At 41.9% G+C, this 20,157-nt stretch overlaps 1 protein-coding gene across 1 annotated transcript in view; it reads left to right on the forward strand.

Moving 5' to 3' along the window:
- fam20cb (FAM20C golgi associated secretory pathway kinase b) overlaps nt 1-18,436 on the forward strand; it is a 48,956-nt gene extending 30,520 nt beyond the window's left edge. The window contains exons 4-11 of the mRNA XM_034860581.1: nt 8,778-8,870; nt 12,313-12,428; nt 13,910-14,090; nt 14,508-14,617; nt 14,756-14,837; nt 16,318-16,377; nt 16,586-16,736; nt 17,373-18,436. Of these exons, the coding sequence (XP_034716472.1) occupies nt 8,778-8,870; nt 12,313-12,428; nt 13,910-14,090; nt 14,508-14,617; nt 14,756-14,837; nt 16,318-16,377; nt 16,586-16,736; nt 17,373-17,489 (910 nt within the window). The 3' untranslated portion in view covers nt 17,490-18,436. The remainder of the gene's footprint in view (nt 1-8,777; nt 8,871-12,312; nt 12,429-13,909; nt 14,091-14,507; nt 14,618-14,755; nt 14,838-16,317; nt 16,378-16,585; nt 16,737-17,372) is intronic.
- The last annotated feature ends 1,721 nt before the right edge of the window (nt 18,437-20,157 follow it).

Raw genomic sequence — 20,157 nt, forward strand, 5'->3', positions numbered from 1 at the left:
ATGTGAAAGTTCAACCCATGTATCACAATATATATTTCCAAGTCGTTATTTAGCTCTCTATAGGTACTTTCACAGTCCATATAATTGTATAGCATAACGTGATTATCTGTTCAATGTGCAGCCCTGCGTGCTGCTCTCCTTAGAAGCTGTGATGGTAGCTCTACATCGATGCTGTTTGTTTATCGCTGAATGAACGGTGCAGATTAAGGAACATCTTTTTATGCCATACGGGGAAATTCATCATCTCCCCTTCCCGCTCACCGAGACACACACATGTGTAATCCACCTCTGCTTTAGAAATGGAGATTAGAAAACAGTTCATTGTGTCATGTGTCATTTCTTGGTTTGGTGCATGAAAAATGGGATTTCATCTCCGAAATATTTGAAAGGCTAAGCAGAAATGCTCTTGTCTCTTTATCATCCATCCATCCATCCATCCATCCATCCACCCATTCATCCAACCATCACCCCATTCTTCCACCCATCCATCCATCCATCCATCCACCCATTCATCCAACCATCCCCCCATTCATCCACCCATCCATCCATCCATGTCTCACTCTGTTCAACCCTGCAAGTACAGGGATGGCATTAGGCGTTTTGTAATGCTTACTGTAATTGTGTTTTAATCCAAGACAATTTAATTAACTTCCTGGTTTCCTGCTGGCTTTAATGCATTTGAAATGAAATTTGATTGGAAATTTCCTTGGAAATATTCCATCACTGGAAGGATGACTCCTGGAAGTGCCTTGGTGATTGTCTACTCTCATGTAGAAGAGATGCTGTTCTCATTCCGCCCAGTCAGACCACAAAAAATATAATCCAAAAAGGAAGAAACCGAATCAGGCCTGGCATGCTCCTGTTTTTTCTGAGCGGTGGATCTGTACGTAGAGAGAATCAGACAGCGAGACGTAGGGGGGTTGATGGTTTTTTCCCTACAGAGATCGTAAGGAAGATAGAGCTGCTGAGATCAGAGGTGGTGCCATATTTACTGTTGGGACGAGGCGTCCTGCTGCAGTATATCTGTCTCAGATTATGTTGAGATGATGGCTTGATCTTTGTAGCCTGTTTATCTGCAACGGATATTAACAGGCCGAATGACAACAGCTCATGCAGCGGGAGAGGAAGCGGCGGCTGGATGGTTTCATGTGTGTTTACATGCTTGTATGTAGGCGTGTCTCTCCATAAAGGATTAATGCGAAGAGTAATGGCACACACACACATTTCCCCTTACTGTCCCTTGTCTCTTGCCATCATCTAAAAAGCCTCTCAATAACAGTCTAGTTGAACATCCTTCTTCCACAGCCAACACTCTTCATGGTGTCTTGACACCCCAAATAGCTGTGTTTTGGTCAATGATTTGCATCTAGGAATTATTCTTTACGGAAGCACATGCCTCTTTGAAGTGCCTCCAGATTAAAAGAAAATGAAAAAAAGTCTGTTGTGTTGTGAAGGCATTGCCTGTTTATTCAGGATGCCTTCATTTACGTGGTGCAGCCCTCGAGGACTTGCAGGCTGGACTTGAAAAAGGATGTAGTTTCTTTTTAAAATCCTCTCCATTGCATAAATCATTATGTTGCTATTATCTTTATTCATACACATTGTGTATGTGAATAATGGTTATGTCCATGAATTGGTCTCAGATGCGGGGTGCAATTAACATGAATACGAAAGTGTTGTCCATGGAGAATTTCTAGAAGGCCGTAATGGTGGTTTTTACAACGGGTGTGTTTGGTTGTGTGTGTTATTTTAGTTGTCAGTATCCTAGCTCTCTATACTTTTATCACCAATGTGTGTTTGTGAGAATGTGTCTATGTGTTGTCTATATATTCCTATTTGTTGCTCTCTCTTGTGTCTACCCTAATCTGTCTCTCCATAGTGTGTGTGTGTGTGTTTGTGTGTGTGTCAAAGAAAGAGAGTAAGCTTTGCTAGAAGGAAACAGCTGTCTTTCTGTATGTCAGGCCTAGAATCTGAAGGGGTAAGGGAGTAAAGGAGGAGAAGGAAGAGGAGAAGGAGGAGGCTGGATGGCACTGCAGTGCCCCGGGGAGCTATGACAGTCATCACACGACTCAGAAACTGCAACACACGTAACCCAAACTACACACACACACACCTGGATCCCGGTGTGAAGGTTGTTTTGAAAGCCCCTGGGTGTTGTGTGCTTTTTTCCCCATTATGGCTGCACGCACACTACCGTTTAAAGACAGAGGCTGATGTTTTCAATAAATATGTGTTTTTCTTTCTTGCAGATTCAAATTTTCGGTTTGAAAAAGCCTTTGAAACAACCGTCATTGCTCAGCTAAACTCTTTGTCTGTTGTGTTTAGTGTTTGGGGATATATTACTGTAGGCATCTAATGAAGAATTACTTTGCAATAGGTGATAATCAATGAAGCATTTAACGGATATGCTTTTTGTTTGAATGGATGGTTTTGTGTTGTTGCTGTGGTCAGGGAGGAGCCTTCACTAACCCGTCACAACAACAACAGTTACAATTTCTTTCTTTCTTTCTTTCTTTTTCTATGTCCTTCTTTATTTCTTCTCTTTTTTGTCTTTGCTTCCTTCTCTACCTTTCTTTCTTTTATCTCCCTCTTTCTAGTTCCTGCTAACTTTTCTTGCTTTCCTCCGTCTCACTTTTATACTATCATTTCACAGTCAAAAACTATGCCTCTCTGTGTAGATCTCTGTGTAACATCAACAGATCACTTACTTCTAAATAAATGTACTGGACATATATATATATATATATATAAACTCTCAATCTTTCACATTTGTATGCCAAATCCTTGATGCAGAAGTGAGATTACAGCCGAGGGTTACAGCAGCGACACAGGTAAACGGTCACGCGTGTCGTCTGGTGCAAACACGCAGGTACGCCTGTCTCATGTGCTGTGAAGGGCTTGTTTTTTCTCAATTTATCAAATGTCAATGCTCAAAAGGTCAACCTTCACAAGCTTTAGATAAAACAATGCACCGCCCTCGTCGCATCTCAAGTCCCCCTGTGGCGTTTTTTCTTTTTCTTTTCGTTGACCCATGGATGGGAGTCACCATCTTACCCTCTCATGCTTTGAATGCTCACCTGCCTCCTCGCAGCTCATCACCCATCTGTTGGGGTTTTAAAAAACTATTACAATCTGCTGTGTGTGCGTGCATGCGTGCGCGCGCAGTATGACCCTATATTTGTGTATGGGTATAGCCGTGTCATTTTTGCGTGTGTGTGCGGGCGTGCACTCTTTGCCATGCCCGTGGGTTTGACGGATGATGTGTGACAAGTGTGTGGAGTCAGCCCTTTGGTGGGGACCCGCTGGGGCTGGAAGATGCCCTTGTCCTTCTATATTTTACAGCGTATCTTTTCAGTCCTCCAGTGTGCACGCTGCGGCCTGTACTGTGGCTATAGGCTTATGGTGATCGATTGGCAGTTTGACTTTGAAACTAGATAAATCTCTCCGCCATGCTTCGCCCGACTGCACTGTCAACACGCTGATACTTTTTTATTCGTCACCTTGGGTATTCACTCTTATTGTAAATTCAAATGAAACATTGTGATGCCTTGTTTCCATAATTCAGCTCATATGAAACAGAATACTGGAGAAAGATACTGGAGCGTGAGTGAGGATTATTCAAAAGTAAACAGGTTGGACCGTGAACAAGATGAAAAGAGAATGAAAATAATATTCAGTTGTGTGGAAGGAATTCACAGTAAACTGCTTTGTGCGTAATGCTGAGCTTTCACAACTTTTAGACGCTTCACAATGGATCACTTGTTGCCACTGGTACTGACTAAAGAAGCATTTTGTACATATTTAGAGTTTTGTTGAATATGTATAATAAGACATGAAACCGCTAGCAAGGTGAATAAGACGCTACGCTTTAACGTCACATGTTGTTGGATGGAATTACCGTAAGCAGGGAGGAGCACCCCACCAATTTACTACTCTACTAAGGTGAGTCATTTTTTAGTCTCTCTGGAGGAGCTTCCTAAAATCTGAAAATGACTCTGATGACATCACCAGGATAATCTGGGTTTAGGTTTGAGGACTACACATCTTTAACAGAAAGCCTGGCTAAGTAACGGGCATGGAGTTTGAAAGACATGGGTATTTTCCAGGCAGGGCAAGTCTTATGAAAGCTATTTTGTTGCATTATAGGATATGTAGTATCTTGGCTTTTTGGTGCTTGACCAAAATAAGGGACAATACGACGTGCCTCTTGACAATCTTTCACCACTTTTTTAATCTGCCTAAATCCAAGTGACCAACGCCAGATGTCTATTTGGACAGAGTGAATTGGAGTGTATTTTTATTTGCAGCTTGAGTTGAACTATCTTTTTCTTTTCTTTAATTTGATGTCAATAATAGAGCAAAAGGAGATGTCCCTTCCGTTTTTTCCCTCCGTCCTCTCTCTCTCTCACTCTCTCTCTCTCTTATGCTGGTGTTGCAGAGGTCAGCTCTGCACTGTGTGCACAGGGAGATTTTCCAGATGCACCGCTCTCATTTCCCTTATATTCTCACACTTCTGTGTGTTCGCTGCTAGACCTCCGCTGTCCCAATGGCTGCCGGGGCCCCTCGGAGCGTGGAGAGGAGCCAAGAAACTGTCTGGCCACCCAGTGTAAACTATGTGTTTACAGCAAGGCCAGGGTCACACTGGGCATGCTCGACTCAGTATGTCTCACCTGCTGCCGATGATGAAGGATCTGATGTCCGTGTAGACAGCCGGCTATAGAGCTACCACCGATCCTTTAAAAACACGCTATATCTTCTGTGCTTACATACAGTAATGAAAAGCTCTGTAGAGGCCCCAAACGCAGCTTTCCTGCATGGCACTTCTACTATGCCTTGCTGAGGAGAAAAATAAATGTATGCTTCTTTTTTGGCAGCCTGGTGCAAGATATCTACTTATCATTCAGCATAAATCAGCTGTGATTTGTAAATATTTTAAAGGTTAAGCCTAACCAGGCGGTCCAGTGTGAAAGGGACGAGTAGCTCTTGAGCAACCACTGTCGTCTCGGTTCTCTCTGAGCTCAGTGCATACTGTGTACTCAAACATTTATAGACTTTATAATGTGGTCATACATTTATGTATGTTTCCCCCAGCCTTGCGTTAGCAGCGCAGGTTCCGTGCAACAACATGCCTCTAATGGTTTGCTTGATCAGAACAGGCTCAGATTTGGATGAACACAGGTGCTGCTGTTAGAGAATTCAGACATAATGTTAATAAACGCATAACAGCTGCTTATTTGAACACTAAGAGGCGTTTTACTGTAGCGTTTGTCCTCTTTACTGTCGCTGGTAATCTTCCCCATAAAACTCCAGTGACTTTGTCACACTTTATCTCTTCCTCTGTTTTTACTTCCCTGTCAGTTTTTTGGTGTTGTTTTTTTTTTTGGGGGGGGGTGGGGGGCATTGTGCCATGCTCTAAATAACTTTATTGACATTTGAATTGGATATGGATCAAGGTAATTATCCAGCCTTCCTGCTTCTTGGCTGGCATGCAGTGAGAGGAGAGTGTCGGTGCAGCCGGTAAACATGCCAAGAAGTTTGTCTAAAATGCAAAATTCACATGCTCCTCACTCATATTAGCAATCACTGATTCACTGTAAAACAGTGACACATAACATGCACGCCTCATTGAGTTGTGTTCTGGTGCGTACTGGAGCTTAAGAGTAGAAGCATGAATAAAGCAGCTTACTGTGGTGCTCTCCCCTATAGAGACAGCAATGTAGTAGGACTATGTGAAGTATGCTTTTGGATTTCTTTAAAGCTCAACGGCCATGAATCATTGCACCAGAATATTTGCTCATGCTTTTTCCCCAAGAAATCTCCATGACGACGCTCCAGTACAGTCAGCACGGTCATTAAAAGCTGGCAAGTTAGAGCTCCAATATTAGACATCTTGTCTGTGGTACGTAAATATAACTGTACGTTTTTTATCTAACTGTGATTATATCATCTTTATTTTACAATGCATGATGATGACAGACAGTGCAGGAGATCATGCCCATGGAGGGTTTACACAAGAATGTACATGCCTTGCTTATTTCTGATTTTATGTCATATTAAAACAAGTCGGTTATATCATCCTGTGGGTTTTGAGCAGATTTCACTTAAGATTTGCTTGCAATCATGGAGTCAGGCACTAATTCAAAGCTATAGTTTGGCATTTTCAGGAATCACACTTATTCACTTTCTTGCCAGGAGTTCGATGAAAAGATTGATACAGCTTTTTTTGAATCTATCTGTTAAACATGAATCTGCCCTTAGCAGTTAGCCTAGCAGAGCATAAAGACAGAAAACAGCTAGCCTGGCTCTGTCCGAACAATATCTGTCCAGCACCTCTAAGGTTCACTTTATTACTGTAAAAGTCTCCACTGGTTGCCTAGCAACTTCAAAGTGACTACAAGACTCAAGACAGTCCCTGCTCGCTAAGAAATAGTCCAACACATAACATAATTATTATTATTATTTTTGGTAACAACAAAAATGATTGGGCTTTTAGGGTATTCATGTAAATCCAGGGTGTCACTACATGTATGCTGAGCAAATACTTTTGATAACAATTTGACTGACTAAATCACCACTGCACCAGTGTTGCACAAAAAGACACTGTTTAATAAAAAGACGCCACAAGTTGTCATTTCTACACCTCACTTTTCTCACAGATTAAACAAACAAGATGTAAAGTGTTAATTTGTGAGCTTTGGAGGTGCTAAAGGATTTGTTACCTTTGTACAGAGCCAGGCTGTCTGTGTCCCCTTGTTTCCAGTCTTTACGCTACTTGTGGCAGTTGCTTCATATTTAGCGTACAGACATGAGAGTGTTTTTCTTATTCTCTAGCTCTCGGCAAGAAAGCTAATTTGTGTATTTACCAACATGTCAAACTATTCCTTCAAAGTTGCCATACACCAGCCAACGTCAACTGGATAAAAACACATTTAATGGAGAGTGAAGAGCTTCTTAAACTTGGTGTTCATAACCTTTCAAATATTTCATGAGTATCATTCTGGTCTCCAAATAGCTTCACTGCGTTATTCGCCCAAAGAATAATTTCCTTATACTGTTTCTGACAGGAATTAACTTCAGGCCCTGCCTCAGCTGTCCCCTTCGATTAAACTGTTGTAGTCACTTCACATGCTGGACTGAATGATGCTGTTCCTGTTGTTGGGGCTGAGCTGCACTGGTGTAAAATAGACACTTCTCTCTGCTTTCAAAGGCAGTATCATTTTCCCTTGATGTGGAAGGAGTCTCCCTGAAGCAAGGAGAAGAGAGCGATACAATCAACAGACGGTGCTCGGCCTTTACCGCCAATGACCGTGTGGAAGTGAGGGATGAGCAGGAGAGGGGTGATGGGACTGAGATTTAGACATTTTAAAAAAGAGGAAAAGGTTAAATGTTGATGCTGATTGTAGCAGTCTACTGCGAAAATGGGATCTAACTACTTTTCTGATAAGTGCAAACACAAAATGCACTGCATCAGAATATAATTTTGGGTTTACTTTGGTCAAACCTCCATCCATCTGCATGTGGCTGTCTGTCAAATGCTTGCAGGGAGATCGGGGATGAGTGTGTTTCTGGGCTCCATGTTGGGTTAGTTAAAGACTGGTGCATATGTCAGCCACGCAGCTGTGGAGTTACAATCAGCCAGCCAGCTGAGGAAGACAGCGATGGATGGAACGGGGAGAGAGAGAGAGGCACACAGATATAAAGTATTAAGATGAAAGTAGAGAAAGCAGTTCTGCGTGAGGGAGAGTGGATAAGCAGAGGAGGTGAGACAGAGGCTTTTTGAGCGAAATAAACAGAGAGAAGCATCCGGAGGGAATAGACAGAGAAGTAGAGAAAGAGAAGTTGCCCAGATAGTTTCCATTCTTCTCATCCTCGCTCAACTAGCTGAAGCAGAAATGGCAGAGGCTGCAGTCCAAATAATTACACTCAGCTGCCTTCCTGGAAAGTATTTACTGTTGTCAATAAAAAAAGCAAAGAGAAGGAAGTGCATATAAAAGGAAAAACAACTCAAATATACAAAAGATAGCAATTTGATGATGGAATTCACTGCCAACCTTGTATTTTATCAAAGATGAATTTTCTAAATGCAGCACCATCTCAGGGACTCTTCTCACCTCCACTTCCTTTGACTTCACCTCCTCACCCCGGTATGTCTTTACTGTGCTGCCCCGTCCTGGCCGTCCTCCAGCACCTCCGGGATTTAAGACTTTAAGATCCTCTTTTCCCTTCAGCAAGAGCTTTAAGGCAGAAAGTGTGTGGACAGCAGTTTTTTGGGTAGGGATCAGAGCTGGACAGAAATAGGTACAGATCGAGAACAGGAGTGGGCTCTTCAGGAGAAAGTCTCTGACCTCCGATTGTCCCCGCTTCTTGTCGCCCCACAAAACACCCACAGTAACTCCGAACAGGGGCATTTTTCTGAGGCAAGGACACAAGTTTATTGTGTCTCCGTTATTGCTCACAAACGCTGTTCGCCGTATTAGGTACACAGGTGTGAAGCCGAAGTGGTTTATCACCTCTGCAGTGAGCCGTCTTTGGAAATTAGAAGTTGCGTTTAAGACATGGATTGGTTTAAATCCAGTGCACCTAAATATCAATTTGTAACCATATTGTTTGTTGTCTTGCATACCCGCTACTTGCTTTATTCTGTAAAAGCAGGTCTATTAATATGTTGCATTGTCAGGTTAACACAGAACCTTTTGCATATTGCTGACTGTCAAAACCTCTGCTTTGCCTCACAGTTAAACCTGACCGCTATGCTTGCCTTCCTTGTTCCTCTGCAGGCAGACCCGGGAGCAGGAGACCCCACCAGACTTCTTCTATTTCTCTGACTTTGAAAGACACAACGCAGAGATTGCTGCCTTTCATCTGGACAAGTAAGTCAACATAGTGCCAGTCTCAGCGATGTGTGATACATGATATCTGGGACATCACGTTGCCATGTTATTGGCCTGTTTTATCTTGTAGCCAGAGGCCCCCCCAGCTGAAGGGGTAAAGAATTTTGTAAAGAATTTCAATAATACCCTTTAAAAGTGTGAGCTTGGCTACCCTGGGTTTCAAAAATTGTTGTTTTGCATTGATTTTAGGGCCATTTTTCAGGTGAACAAACCTCTACCGTGCTGCTTTTTGGTTTAAACTTTAGTATTTTAGAATTGCCCTCATATAACACTGCTGGACTTACGGTGGAATGAGTTTGATTTAGATTTATTTAAAGAATCAAAATTGATGCAGTAGAAGCGGAGATATAATCTTTATTCCACACATTCTTCTTCCTTGTCAAAGCATGGTGGCTAAATTACCCTCAGGGGCAGCAGTGGATGTCCGGTCCAGATACGCCCCGGCGCTACAAACATATCAACTAAATCAAGCCCCCCCCCCAAAAGAAATCTGATGTTCCTGAATGTGCTTTAACTCCTTCAAGCCCAAGTGCCTCTTTCCATCCTGGAGGACCGCTGTCCTGCAGGTTTGTGTTCCTCCCTGATTGCTAATTTGCTTCTCATCGTGTCAGGTCATTAACCACCAAGGAGGAACAAAAAAGCCTGCAGAATGCCAGGCTAGAACTGGGTCCCCTTTTGTTATCCAGCTTTAATGTGATAAGATGATGTGTTTGCAGCAAGGTCCTCCTTAAATATAGCAACACAGATCCATGTGTGTGAATACTGGCAGACCCATTTCTCTTGTGCGCATTAACCTCCATGCACTCACACACATTTTCTCTGCGCTTGTTTGTACATGTGCTTCTCCTTTTCACCCTCAGAAACTCTTCTCGTTCAAACACAGCGAGCAGTGTGAGCCTGTACAGTAGAGGCTGCGAGCTCCGAGAGGCCGTGAGTCATAGAGGATGAATGCCGCCCTCCCGCAGCTAGCATCTGACTGAACAATGACTGCAGCCTCCTTGCTTAGCTAACCACCACGCTCTCTGACTTCACTGCCTTTACAAGGCTAACCCTTAACGGCTGGCCGGCCTGCCTCAGAGACTTTAATGAAATGAGAAAACCTCATGAGGCTCTCTGATCGACCAGAAAAAGAGATGAGTTTTAGCGCCGGTGTAGCTATTAAAGTCGAGCTGACATCAATGTAGATGTATGGTATTATGAGCAGAGGGCTTGTGTTGTAGTGAGACTGCTGATTATACCGAGGTCACACACGTGTTCATTCACATCTACACACGCACACACATGCCGGGGCCACAGCAGGTAGGGATGTTGTATCTGTTTTTCCTTCAGGCACAATGACACAGTTCAGCAGCAATTGCATTAGCAGCAGCTTTCTTCACCAGTCTGCTACACATCTGGTCCTCCTCTATGCACACACACACATGAAAAACACACACTCCCTGCATATGTGTGGGTTAAGGGGAAGAGGAGAAAACCAAAGGCATGAAAGGCCCTGTGCCCATTCTAAATATAAGCCAGGCAGGGTTTGCCAAAAGCATTGCTTTATTTTTCCCTCTTATTTTGTCTGTTCTAAATTAGAGCTGCTGCTGCTGCTGCTGCTGGTGCAGAGGCTTAGGCTACACTGCCTCCCAGGGGACCCACAGAGACACACGCACACACACACACACACACACACACAAACACAGACACACACACACACACACACACACACAAACACACACACAAACACACACACACACACACACAGGCTCTTGTAAAAGCAGCATTCGCACCGGCGTGTGCACACATCACTCACACAGACACACAGACACAGAGCCACTGTCTTTTCTTATATAGGCTACACCGCTGTAAGCATCATTAATTATGTGATTGGATTTAAATGGGATGTGCACTTGGTGTTGCTGCATTAGGTGGGGAAAAAAGAGCAAGCAGTCAGCAGATATAAAGACATACAAGGACTGATCTGACCTTAAAATATTAAACAAAATAGCTCTGAATTCCCACTGGTGTCTTGTACTCTTTTCTGCCGGGAATATATGAAATGATGATTCCCACTGTTGTTCACGCGCAGCTCTTAGTGTGCCTCTCTGTCCCATCCTGAATATAACTCAAGTTTTAAATGGCCACATTGGGAATAGGGTTTATCAAAGATGGAAGAAAAAGTGTGAGTGATGAATAGAATTGAAGCCAGCCCTAGCTGTTCCCTATAGCATGGCAGCAGGCCCAGGCCCAGCAGGCCAGACGGTGAAGTGCGGCGCTTCGTCCTGTGTCCGAGGAAAGAGACTCATTCCACCCGCCCCCACTCTACTTGATGGCATCATTTTTACGACAAGCTCTCTCCACCACGTCTATCTCTCTCTCTCCTCTTATTCCACTGGCTCCATCTTTAATCTCATTCTCTCTTTCTGTGTCTCTCTCTGTCCTCAGGCCTAGGCCATTAGGTGTTGTCAGGGGGTATACATTTTTAAAGAACCTGTGCTGATGTTGTAGCCAGGTGGTAATGACAACAGGAGCCACGCATGCATAAAATAGGCATGTGGCACGCATACAGGAAGACAGTCACGCTATCATTCAGTGTAACCTACATCTCGAAATACATGAAACCAGAAAGCTGTGTGGAAGTTAAAAATGTGTTTGATGCAGAAAAGTAGCCATAAAACCCACAGAGGTTTACCACCATGTGCTGTAACAGCCAAGGCATGACTTGTGTCACAGTGCCCCCTGTTGGCAGTGACAGTGAATTACATGAGCATAGATATATACTGGATTTGCACCAGTGGCCGAATGGATCAGGCACTGGCCTCCTATGCCCCGGATTGTGGGTTTGAGTCCCATCTGGGGTGATGTTTCTTTTCTTCTTAAATCTACAAGCAGCTCATACTTGTTCCAACACTCTACAGACAGTTGTTAAGCACATAAATAGCTCTTTAGGTGATCTTTTACAGTTACACTCTCAAACTTTCTATAATTATGGGAAATAAAGCACAACCGAGGTTATTGACAAATTGGCACCATTAAAAGTATGCCAAATGATCTATTAGCTGTTCCTGCTGTTTTTGCTATGTACCTATGGCTGTACAGATAGCTATGAGTGGATTACTTAAAACACTTAAAAATGTCATAATTCTCAAGCAAGTTCTTGAGTTTTATGTAGTGTATTTTTCTATAATTTCTTAATTGATTTATAGTCATTTATTTGTGACAGGCCTTTACAATACATGATAAAAGTGTAAGTCAAACTGTATCTAAAAATATGTATGTCGTGTCTGTGTGGTTAAATTTGAGTGGGATTTTTGAGCAGCAGTTTGCTTAAAGTATGTTAATTGCCTCCATGAGCTGTGTGTCACAGCCACTGTTTGAAAACGTCTGCTGTATTCTAAAGACAGACTGTAAGCCCTCGGTATGTGTCTCTGTCCTGTAGGATCCTGGACTTCCGCCGTGTCCCTCCTGTGGCCGGCAGGCTTGTCAACATGACAAAGGAAATCCGAGATGTCACACGAGACAAAAAGCTCTGGAGGACCTTCTTCATTTCACCAGGTACAAATTGAAATAGGGCCGTTATCAGGTTTTAAGAGACACATCTAGAAGAGAAAACTTTAATCAATATACCATTAGATTAAAAATTTGCTAAAAATGCTGCACAAATGCCAGTTCAGTTCTCTTTTGTTGTTCCTGTTATGTGTACCCCCAAACTGCGGGACGAACACCATTTTACAACAAATATTAAGATTATGTGGTGATCTCAGAAGAAAAGATAATAATGAAATGCTATCTAACAATTGGTTAATTTACATTTTAGCATATTATTTAAGCAGTTGCACATTTTGTTCTCCCATCCTGTATATATTCAAATATTTTTCTTTTCTTTTATTCCTATTATTATTATTTCATGTGTATTGTATGTATGTGTATTCTTCCTAGTATTTCATTTATATTTATATTCTGTGCAGTGTGACTGATTTTGCTGCTGTGACACCTTAATTTCTTGGGATCAATTAATATCTATCTATCTATCTATCTATCTATCTATCTATCTATCTATCTATCTATCTATCTATCTATCTATCTGTGCAGTCTTCAACAAAAATAATCATGCAAAAGTCAAAGCCGAGCAAAAATGAACAGTTGCCTTCTTCATAATGTGGAGCGAAGCTAGTTCTGTGCCCTGAATTACTGGGATATTAATTAGCATGGGATTAGTATTATCAAGGGACTCTGGCTTGTGCCAAAGTGCACTTAATTAGCAATGTAACGTTTACATTTTAAATATTACACACATGGTAAACTTTCACAGGATTAAAATGACTGAAAAACTCAGCAATTAATAAAAGTCACTGAATGTCTCCAGGTAATTTTAATCTTGTGAAAACTGGCCCTTAAATATATGTGGTGTGCATTTCAAAAGGGCAGAAACCGCGTTTGGTCATGTTAAAGGTGCCCTGCCACACAAAACCATTTTTTCTTGCATTTTTTAAAATATGTTACGTCCATATGTGTTTGTGTTATGTCGTGAATGTAAAAAAATGAACTGCTACCTCCTTTGTCAGATCTAGCCACTGAAAAATAATAAGCAGAGATATCAGGCCAATAACATAAGCTGGTCAGTCTGATGTCATGTTGCATGAGCTCATAACTATTCATGAGCTCGCCCAGTTGTGCTGGGTAAAGGCTGCTGATAGCATTGGATAGCTGTTAGCCAATCAGAATCAATCAGCTTAGCTCATTGAATATTAATGAGAACTGGCACAACTGGAGCTGAGTCTTCCTGCCGGGTTTCTATACCACACTAGAATGGCTTGAAACAAGGTAATCAAGGCATTTTTTTTTTAAATTTTTAATCAAGGCAAACATGTTACAGAGTACATGGTAGAACTTCAGACATTACCACAAAGTAATGACATACGTGTGGCAGGACACCTTTAAAATATTTAACACTGAGTAGTACTTTAGAATGTATCTAACAGTTACTTTAGAAAAAGTCATTTTGTGTTAATGTTTGTTCTTTCCCCAAATCTCAGCTAACAACGTGTGTTTCTACGGAGAGTGTTCGTACTACTGCTCTACCGAGCACGCTCTGTGCGGTAAACCGGACCAGATAGAAGGATCTCTGGCCGCCTTCCTCCCAGACTTAGCCCTCGCCAAACGCAAGACCTGGAGGAACCCGTGGAGACGCTCCTACCACAAACGCAAGAAGGCAGAGTAAGAGATTGACCCTTCACTCAGACAGACAGTGCTGCGTTCACTGAATGAAGCAGACACAGAGGGATTGACTGTTGACTCCTGTAGGTCCGGCTTTCAGAGGATATTTATTACACTCGCTGTGTCAGGGACAATAACTCATGAGAGCTGAGCAAGAGATCTGTAGTGTGTGTAATATCACGTAGATCAAGGTAAAGCTGTCTGGCATCCGAATAGAAAAAAAAAACTGTAAAGATTATGCCACGGAAGAAAACATTTAATTGCAATCTTGTTATTTTCCCAAAATCATATCAAGAAAAAATTGGAGGAAAAAAAACATGTTAAAAGGCGAAACAAATTGGATTTTGATGACGCATGAATTCTAATGAATTAAAAAATGTGTACAAAATGTTTATGTGATATTTTTAAATTCTTCAGATGGGAGGTGGACCCGGACTACTGCGAGGAAGTCAAACAGACTCCACCGTATGACAGTGGGACACGACTGCTGGACATCATGGACATGACCATCTTTGACTTCCTCATGGGTGAGTTGCTATGTCCCATGGTGGTCTAAGCACCGTTTAAGAGGTCAACAATGGAGAATACTGGGTAACACAGCATAAAACACACAGTAGGTGGACTGCAGTATATGTGTTGAATTGTTTACTTGTATTCCAACACAGGAAACATGGATCGCCACCATTATGAGACGTTTGAAAAGTTTGGAAATGAGACCTTTATCATCCATCTGGACAACGGCAGAGGGTGAGCCCCTGCATTGTTATTCAAAGAGGTTATAATGCAAAGATTTTTAAACTGTCATTCAGAACTGTACTATTTTCATTATTCCGCTGCTTGGTTCCTGTGTAGTGTATACCTCCATACAAATAACAACCAATGAGAGAATTATAAAACCAAATCCATGATGTGCAGGTTTCTCAAGGTTCAGAAATTTTGAATCATTTAGGACGCCGTCTACGACATCAAAATATAACACTTTCTTTTATTAAATACTGCCTAAATTCATTGATAAAGATGCAATTAAGCATTAAACCTACCTACATACCTTTGCTATGCTGCTCATGGTGACTTGCAGACTTACTGGATGATTTATAATCATTTGAAAACTCAACACATTAAGGTTAATAAGTTATAGATGCATAGGGAGTGAATGGGGCAATACATTACAGTATATAATTAATAAAATAAATGTCATCCTAATGAACTTACATTTGTAATGCTAAACATTTTAATTTTGAGTTTGACCTATTCAATGGCTGATAATATCTAGATAATTAAAAAAGCATTTAAAAAATACTTTTTTAAAGGAATATCTCATTAAATTGTGCACGCTGACCAACAAGTGCCAGTATTCACAACAACAATCAACACACACACACACACACACACGCACACGCACACACACACACACACACACACGGGCGGCTGTTGGCTCAGTGGTAGAGCGGTTGCATGCCAATCGGAAGCTTGGTGGTTCGATCCCCGGGCCTTCAGTCATTGTCGAAGTGTCCATGGGCAAGACACTGAACCCCGAGTTACCCCCGGTGCTGCGCATCGGGGTGTGAATGTGTGTGAATGTTTATCTGATGAATGGTGAATGTTTCCTGTAGATGTAAAAGCGCTTTGAGCAGTTGTTAAGACTGGAAAAGTGCTATATAAATACTTTACATTTACACACACACACGCTGCCTTGTGATGAATCATGCACAAGTTGAAGGAGCTCACAGGATTACATTTCAGTGGAATTGGACCTAATAAAATTAATTGATTGGTTGATTGATTTCTCAGAAATTTGCTGAACATTTTATAAAAACCGCACACTATTATGCATGTAAATCAATTAGAAAGAAAATTATTAATCCCACATGAGGAAGTTCACATTTTCCCTCTGCTTGGTATAATTATTACCCACAGGTCTGAAATACACACACGGGTATTGCCTTGCTCAAGGAAGTGAACTGGCATCTTTCCAGCTACCAATCCACGCTCCAACCGGCAACTTTCCGGTTCCCTTCCCAAATCCTTACACAAGAGCTACTGCCACCCCACATTTATTTGCATGCACTTTTGAAGTTACATGTGAGCAAAAAAAGCACTGAAAAATCAAGTGAATTGAATCACCGATCAAAACCGAGACTCTATCAAAGTTGCAGGCAAACAGCAAATTGCTCAACAACAGAGGAAAATATTTTTAAACCATGGATGCTTCTATCTTCCCCCCTAGCTTTGGAAAGCACTCCCATGACGAGACATCCATTCTGGTGCCGTTGACCCAGTGCTGCAGGTAAGGTCTTCTTTGCTGGTGTTTTTTTCATGTTGCTTTATAAGAAGGATGCAGGGGCTTTATTGATCTATTGATCTCTGTGCAGAAAAGAAGAAGGGTTTTACATGTGATCAGTTGGCTTTTACCAATGTGAGTGTTGCCGTGCATACGGTATATGTGCATACAGCCACACTGACTGTTTTCCCCCCTCGCTGCGCTCTTTCTGCAGGGTAAGAAAGTCGACCCACTTGCGCCTGCAGCTGCTGGCTAAGGAAGAATACAAGCTGTCCACGCTCATGGCAGAATCCCTAGTGAGGGACCGCCTCAGTCCCATCCTTATCCAGCCACACCTGGATGCCATGGACCGACGACTACGCCAGGTCAGTGCTCCATACTCATATATACAGGGTGCCTTGATGGATTTTTTTATTTTTTATTCAAACCTTTAAAGGAATAGTTCAAAGTTTTGGGATTATGTATTAGGGCTGCAACGTTTTTTTTATAGTGAATTAATTGAGTGATATATAAAATGTCAGAAAATGCTGAAAAATGTCTGTTAGTGTTTTCCAAAGTCCAAGATGACGTCCTCAAATGTCTTGTTTTTACCACAACTCAATTGTATTCAGTTCACTGTCATATGGTGGTAAATAATCTAGAAAATATTCACATTTAAAATGATGGAATCTGAGAATTTTCCTTTTTTATTTTTTTTTATTACTCAAACCAATTATCAAAATAGTTGGCAATTAAATTAATAGTTGACAACTAAACGATTCATCTTTGCGGCACTGTGTTTGGTCACTTTCCTGCCGAGAGTAAGGTACTCTAGGAACTCTTGGCAAGAAATTAAATAACCCAAATGTTGAACTATTCCTTTAAACATTTCGGGGGATAAAATGTCACTCATTGTTCCTCTTTAAACCTTCTGTGACCTTGTGTTCTGACTACAAACCCATTTCTTCTCGATTCAATACCTATGCCTTTTCTCTTGTCTGGTGGTATTTCCTTGTGGCTAGGTGCTGAATGTGCTGTCTGAATGCATCGAGAAGGAGGGCCACAGTTACGTTGTAGAGGACGACCTGCAGGGCCACCATGGGACAGACCACGCCCACACCGGACCGCGACGAAGGTAGCTGTCTGGGGGCGCTGGCGGCTGGATGGGACTGACTTCCTGGGCGTAGGAGATCCAGTCTTTCTCTTAAACCTGGACTGACATCCTGTAACACAGAGGAGCTCCATCTGGACTGAACCTTTCAGAGGGCTTGATTTTCTCTCTTTCTCGCTGAACTGCCAGGGACGCCCGTCTGCCTGAGGTTTATTATGAGCTGTCTGGAAGCGGAAGCCTGCTGGATAGGACTGGTCTTTGACAAACAAGTGCAATGACTTGAACGGCACAGATGCTCGCAGGTGATGTCAAACACTTCTGGATGGATCTGGGGCCGGGTTACAAACTAAACTGAACCGACCCCCTTCTCTCGCCTCACCTAGACTCCTTAAAATATCCAACCCTGACTCGGACCCACCGCAGCACTACCAAACCATGAAAGTCTTGCAAGAGACGCCTTCTCTCTGTCTTGTTTAGGACCCTTTTTTTGAATTCAGTGAATTCTGAGGGACTTGTAAAGAGCCTCCCAACGATCCTCCCACCCCCACCCCCCCACCCCCCAAACTCTCTCTTCACAAGCTGAATTACAGTATGTGTTTATACGTATCAGTGGTATTGCAAGTGTTTCGGTTGAACATTCCCGGTGGTGGAGTAGGAGGAGGTGAAGGTTGATTTCCTGTTGTCTTAATGATGAAAAAGTGTTTTATTGATTCGCTGAAAAATGTTTTATTGCATAGTGTCTTTTATTTCTTCTTTGATTTCTGCTGAGCTTCTACCATTGGGATTCAAGATGGAACATTTTTATTGGAGTGCAGGTTTACTCCTGGATTTGTCTGTTAATTTCGCCCATAAATGTTACTTGAGAGAGTATTTATTAAAAGTCATATTTATTCTTTGAGATGAATACTAGTCCATTTCTGTTGACAATGGCAACTGTGGAATTGACATCACAGTGGTGCACTTCTTCATTTGTCCCCTAGAGGGCAAACTGAGCACATGTAGGAAAAGTAGTTGCCAGGTCCGTGCCTCTCTGTTAAGTTAGCCCTCTCCGTTCCAAGTATCAAACTCGCTTTCTAATTGCTTTAATGAAGCCATCACAAGTCTTGATTAGACATTTGACCCATTTTCATCCTACTGAGTTTGAGTGCAACAGATATGAGGTTAAAGTTATGGTACCAAAAGCCAAATGTGACGCTTATAGTTTTATATTATTGTTTCTTTGTAATATATTTGATGTACAGATGTTGCTGTTGTGGAGAGATTATTTTTCAGGATGTATATTTCATTCATTACAAAACAGCTGATAGCTTTTACCTGTTAACGATTCAGTCGCTGGCTGAAAGTTAATGTATACAGTAGGAAAATCTAGTGCCTGTGCAATGATAGAAATACTTGAATGTCTGGTTTCATAGCGGAAAGGTTTCAACTCCTCCCAGGTACCAGGTACAGGTGAGACATGGAGGTCTACACATATGTGTGTGCTGACTCCATCTGTTCCATTAAGGGTTCTATTCTACAGTCAGCGTTTCCATGGTCCTGTGTTAGGTCAGTACTGTGTGTGTGTATGTGTGTGTGTGTGTGTGTGTGTGTGTGTGTGTGTGTATGTGTGTGTGTGTGTGTAAGTGTGTGTGTGTGTGTGTGTGTGGATCCACGGAGAACCTTGAGATGATGTTCCTAAAGTGAAAATGCTTCATTTTTTTATTCAACTCTGTTTAAGTGGAATTTTATTTCAGTTCTTTGCATCATGGTAAAAGTGCAATAAAACAAAAATAGGCAGAAAATATATTGTGTGTCGGATTTTTTTAATCATCATATTTGTTTAATACACATCTTTCATTTTCCATCTTGGGAGATAATCTGTGTACAGTAGTTCAACCACAGAGTCCTTACAGCCTGTAAAGCGATATATTGAAATGAAATCATTCATGATTGAGTGTTTGAGGAAACTATTGAGAGGATGCTGTTAAATGGGGTTAGCTGGACTTTGACATCCCTAAGGAAGGAGCCATAGTATATCTAATGACTAGTAAATTGACTTGGACATGTAAAATGGGACATCTACCCTTGAAAGCAGTGGGTCCCCACCTTTGTCCTTATGGCCCCTGTTTTATCAGGGACTAAATTGACTAACGCCTGACTAAGTGACAAATACTATGGATATTTCATATTATATTTAATGCACTTCCAATAATGGCACAGAAGAACTGATAAGCTGTGCATTTGACACAGTCCGTATCCGTGACCTTCCACTTCCGGTTTTGCTCCGTTGCCGCCGGAAATTCCGCCGTATGTCCTCCTTTTCGGACCAGATGTCCGTTACGTTACCACTTTTCTTTGTGTTGTAATTTGTAATTAAACTCCGGTGGATTTCCGAGGACTCTGGTTACCTGCTCCTCAGATCTCTGCAGGATAAATCCAGGCAGCTAGCTAAACTATCTGTCCAATCTGAGTTTTTTGTTGCATGACTTAAACAACTTTTAAACGTACAGGTTCCACCAAAATAAGTTCCTTCCCGAGGCTTTTTTTGCAGTGGCACCGTCGTTCTGTGCTCAATGCAAGACTGTCCCAAATGATAACTGCCGGAAGTTTCTGTAGGAGTGATTTGGATGAAGTTTTAAGCAGATTCTTTCCTGTGAATATTGCATCAGAGTCAGTTTTTTTTCTTATTCATTTTTAAGGAACTGTTATAAAAATTC

This window comes from Etheostoma cragini, chromosome 21 (assembly GCF_013103735.1).
Source record: "Etheostoma cragini isolate CJK2018 chromosome 21, CSU_Ecrag_1.0, whole genome shotgun sequence".
Taxonomy (NCBI): domain Eukaryota; kingdom Metazoa; phylum Chordata; class Actinopteri; order Perciformes; family Percidae; genus Etheostoma; species Etheostoma cragini.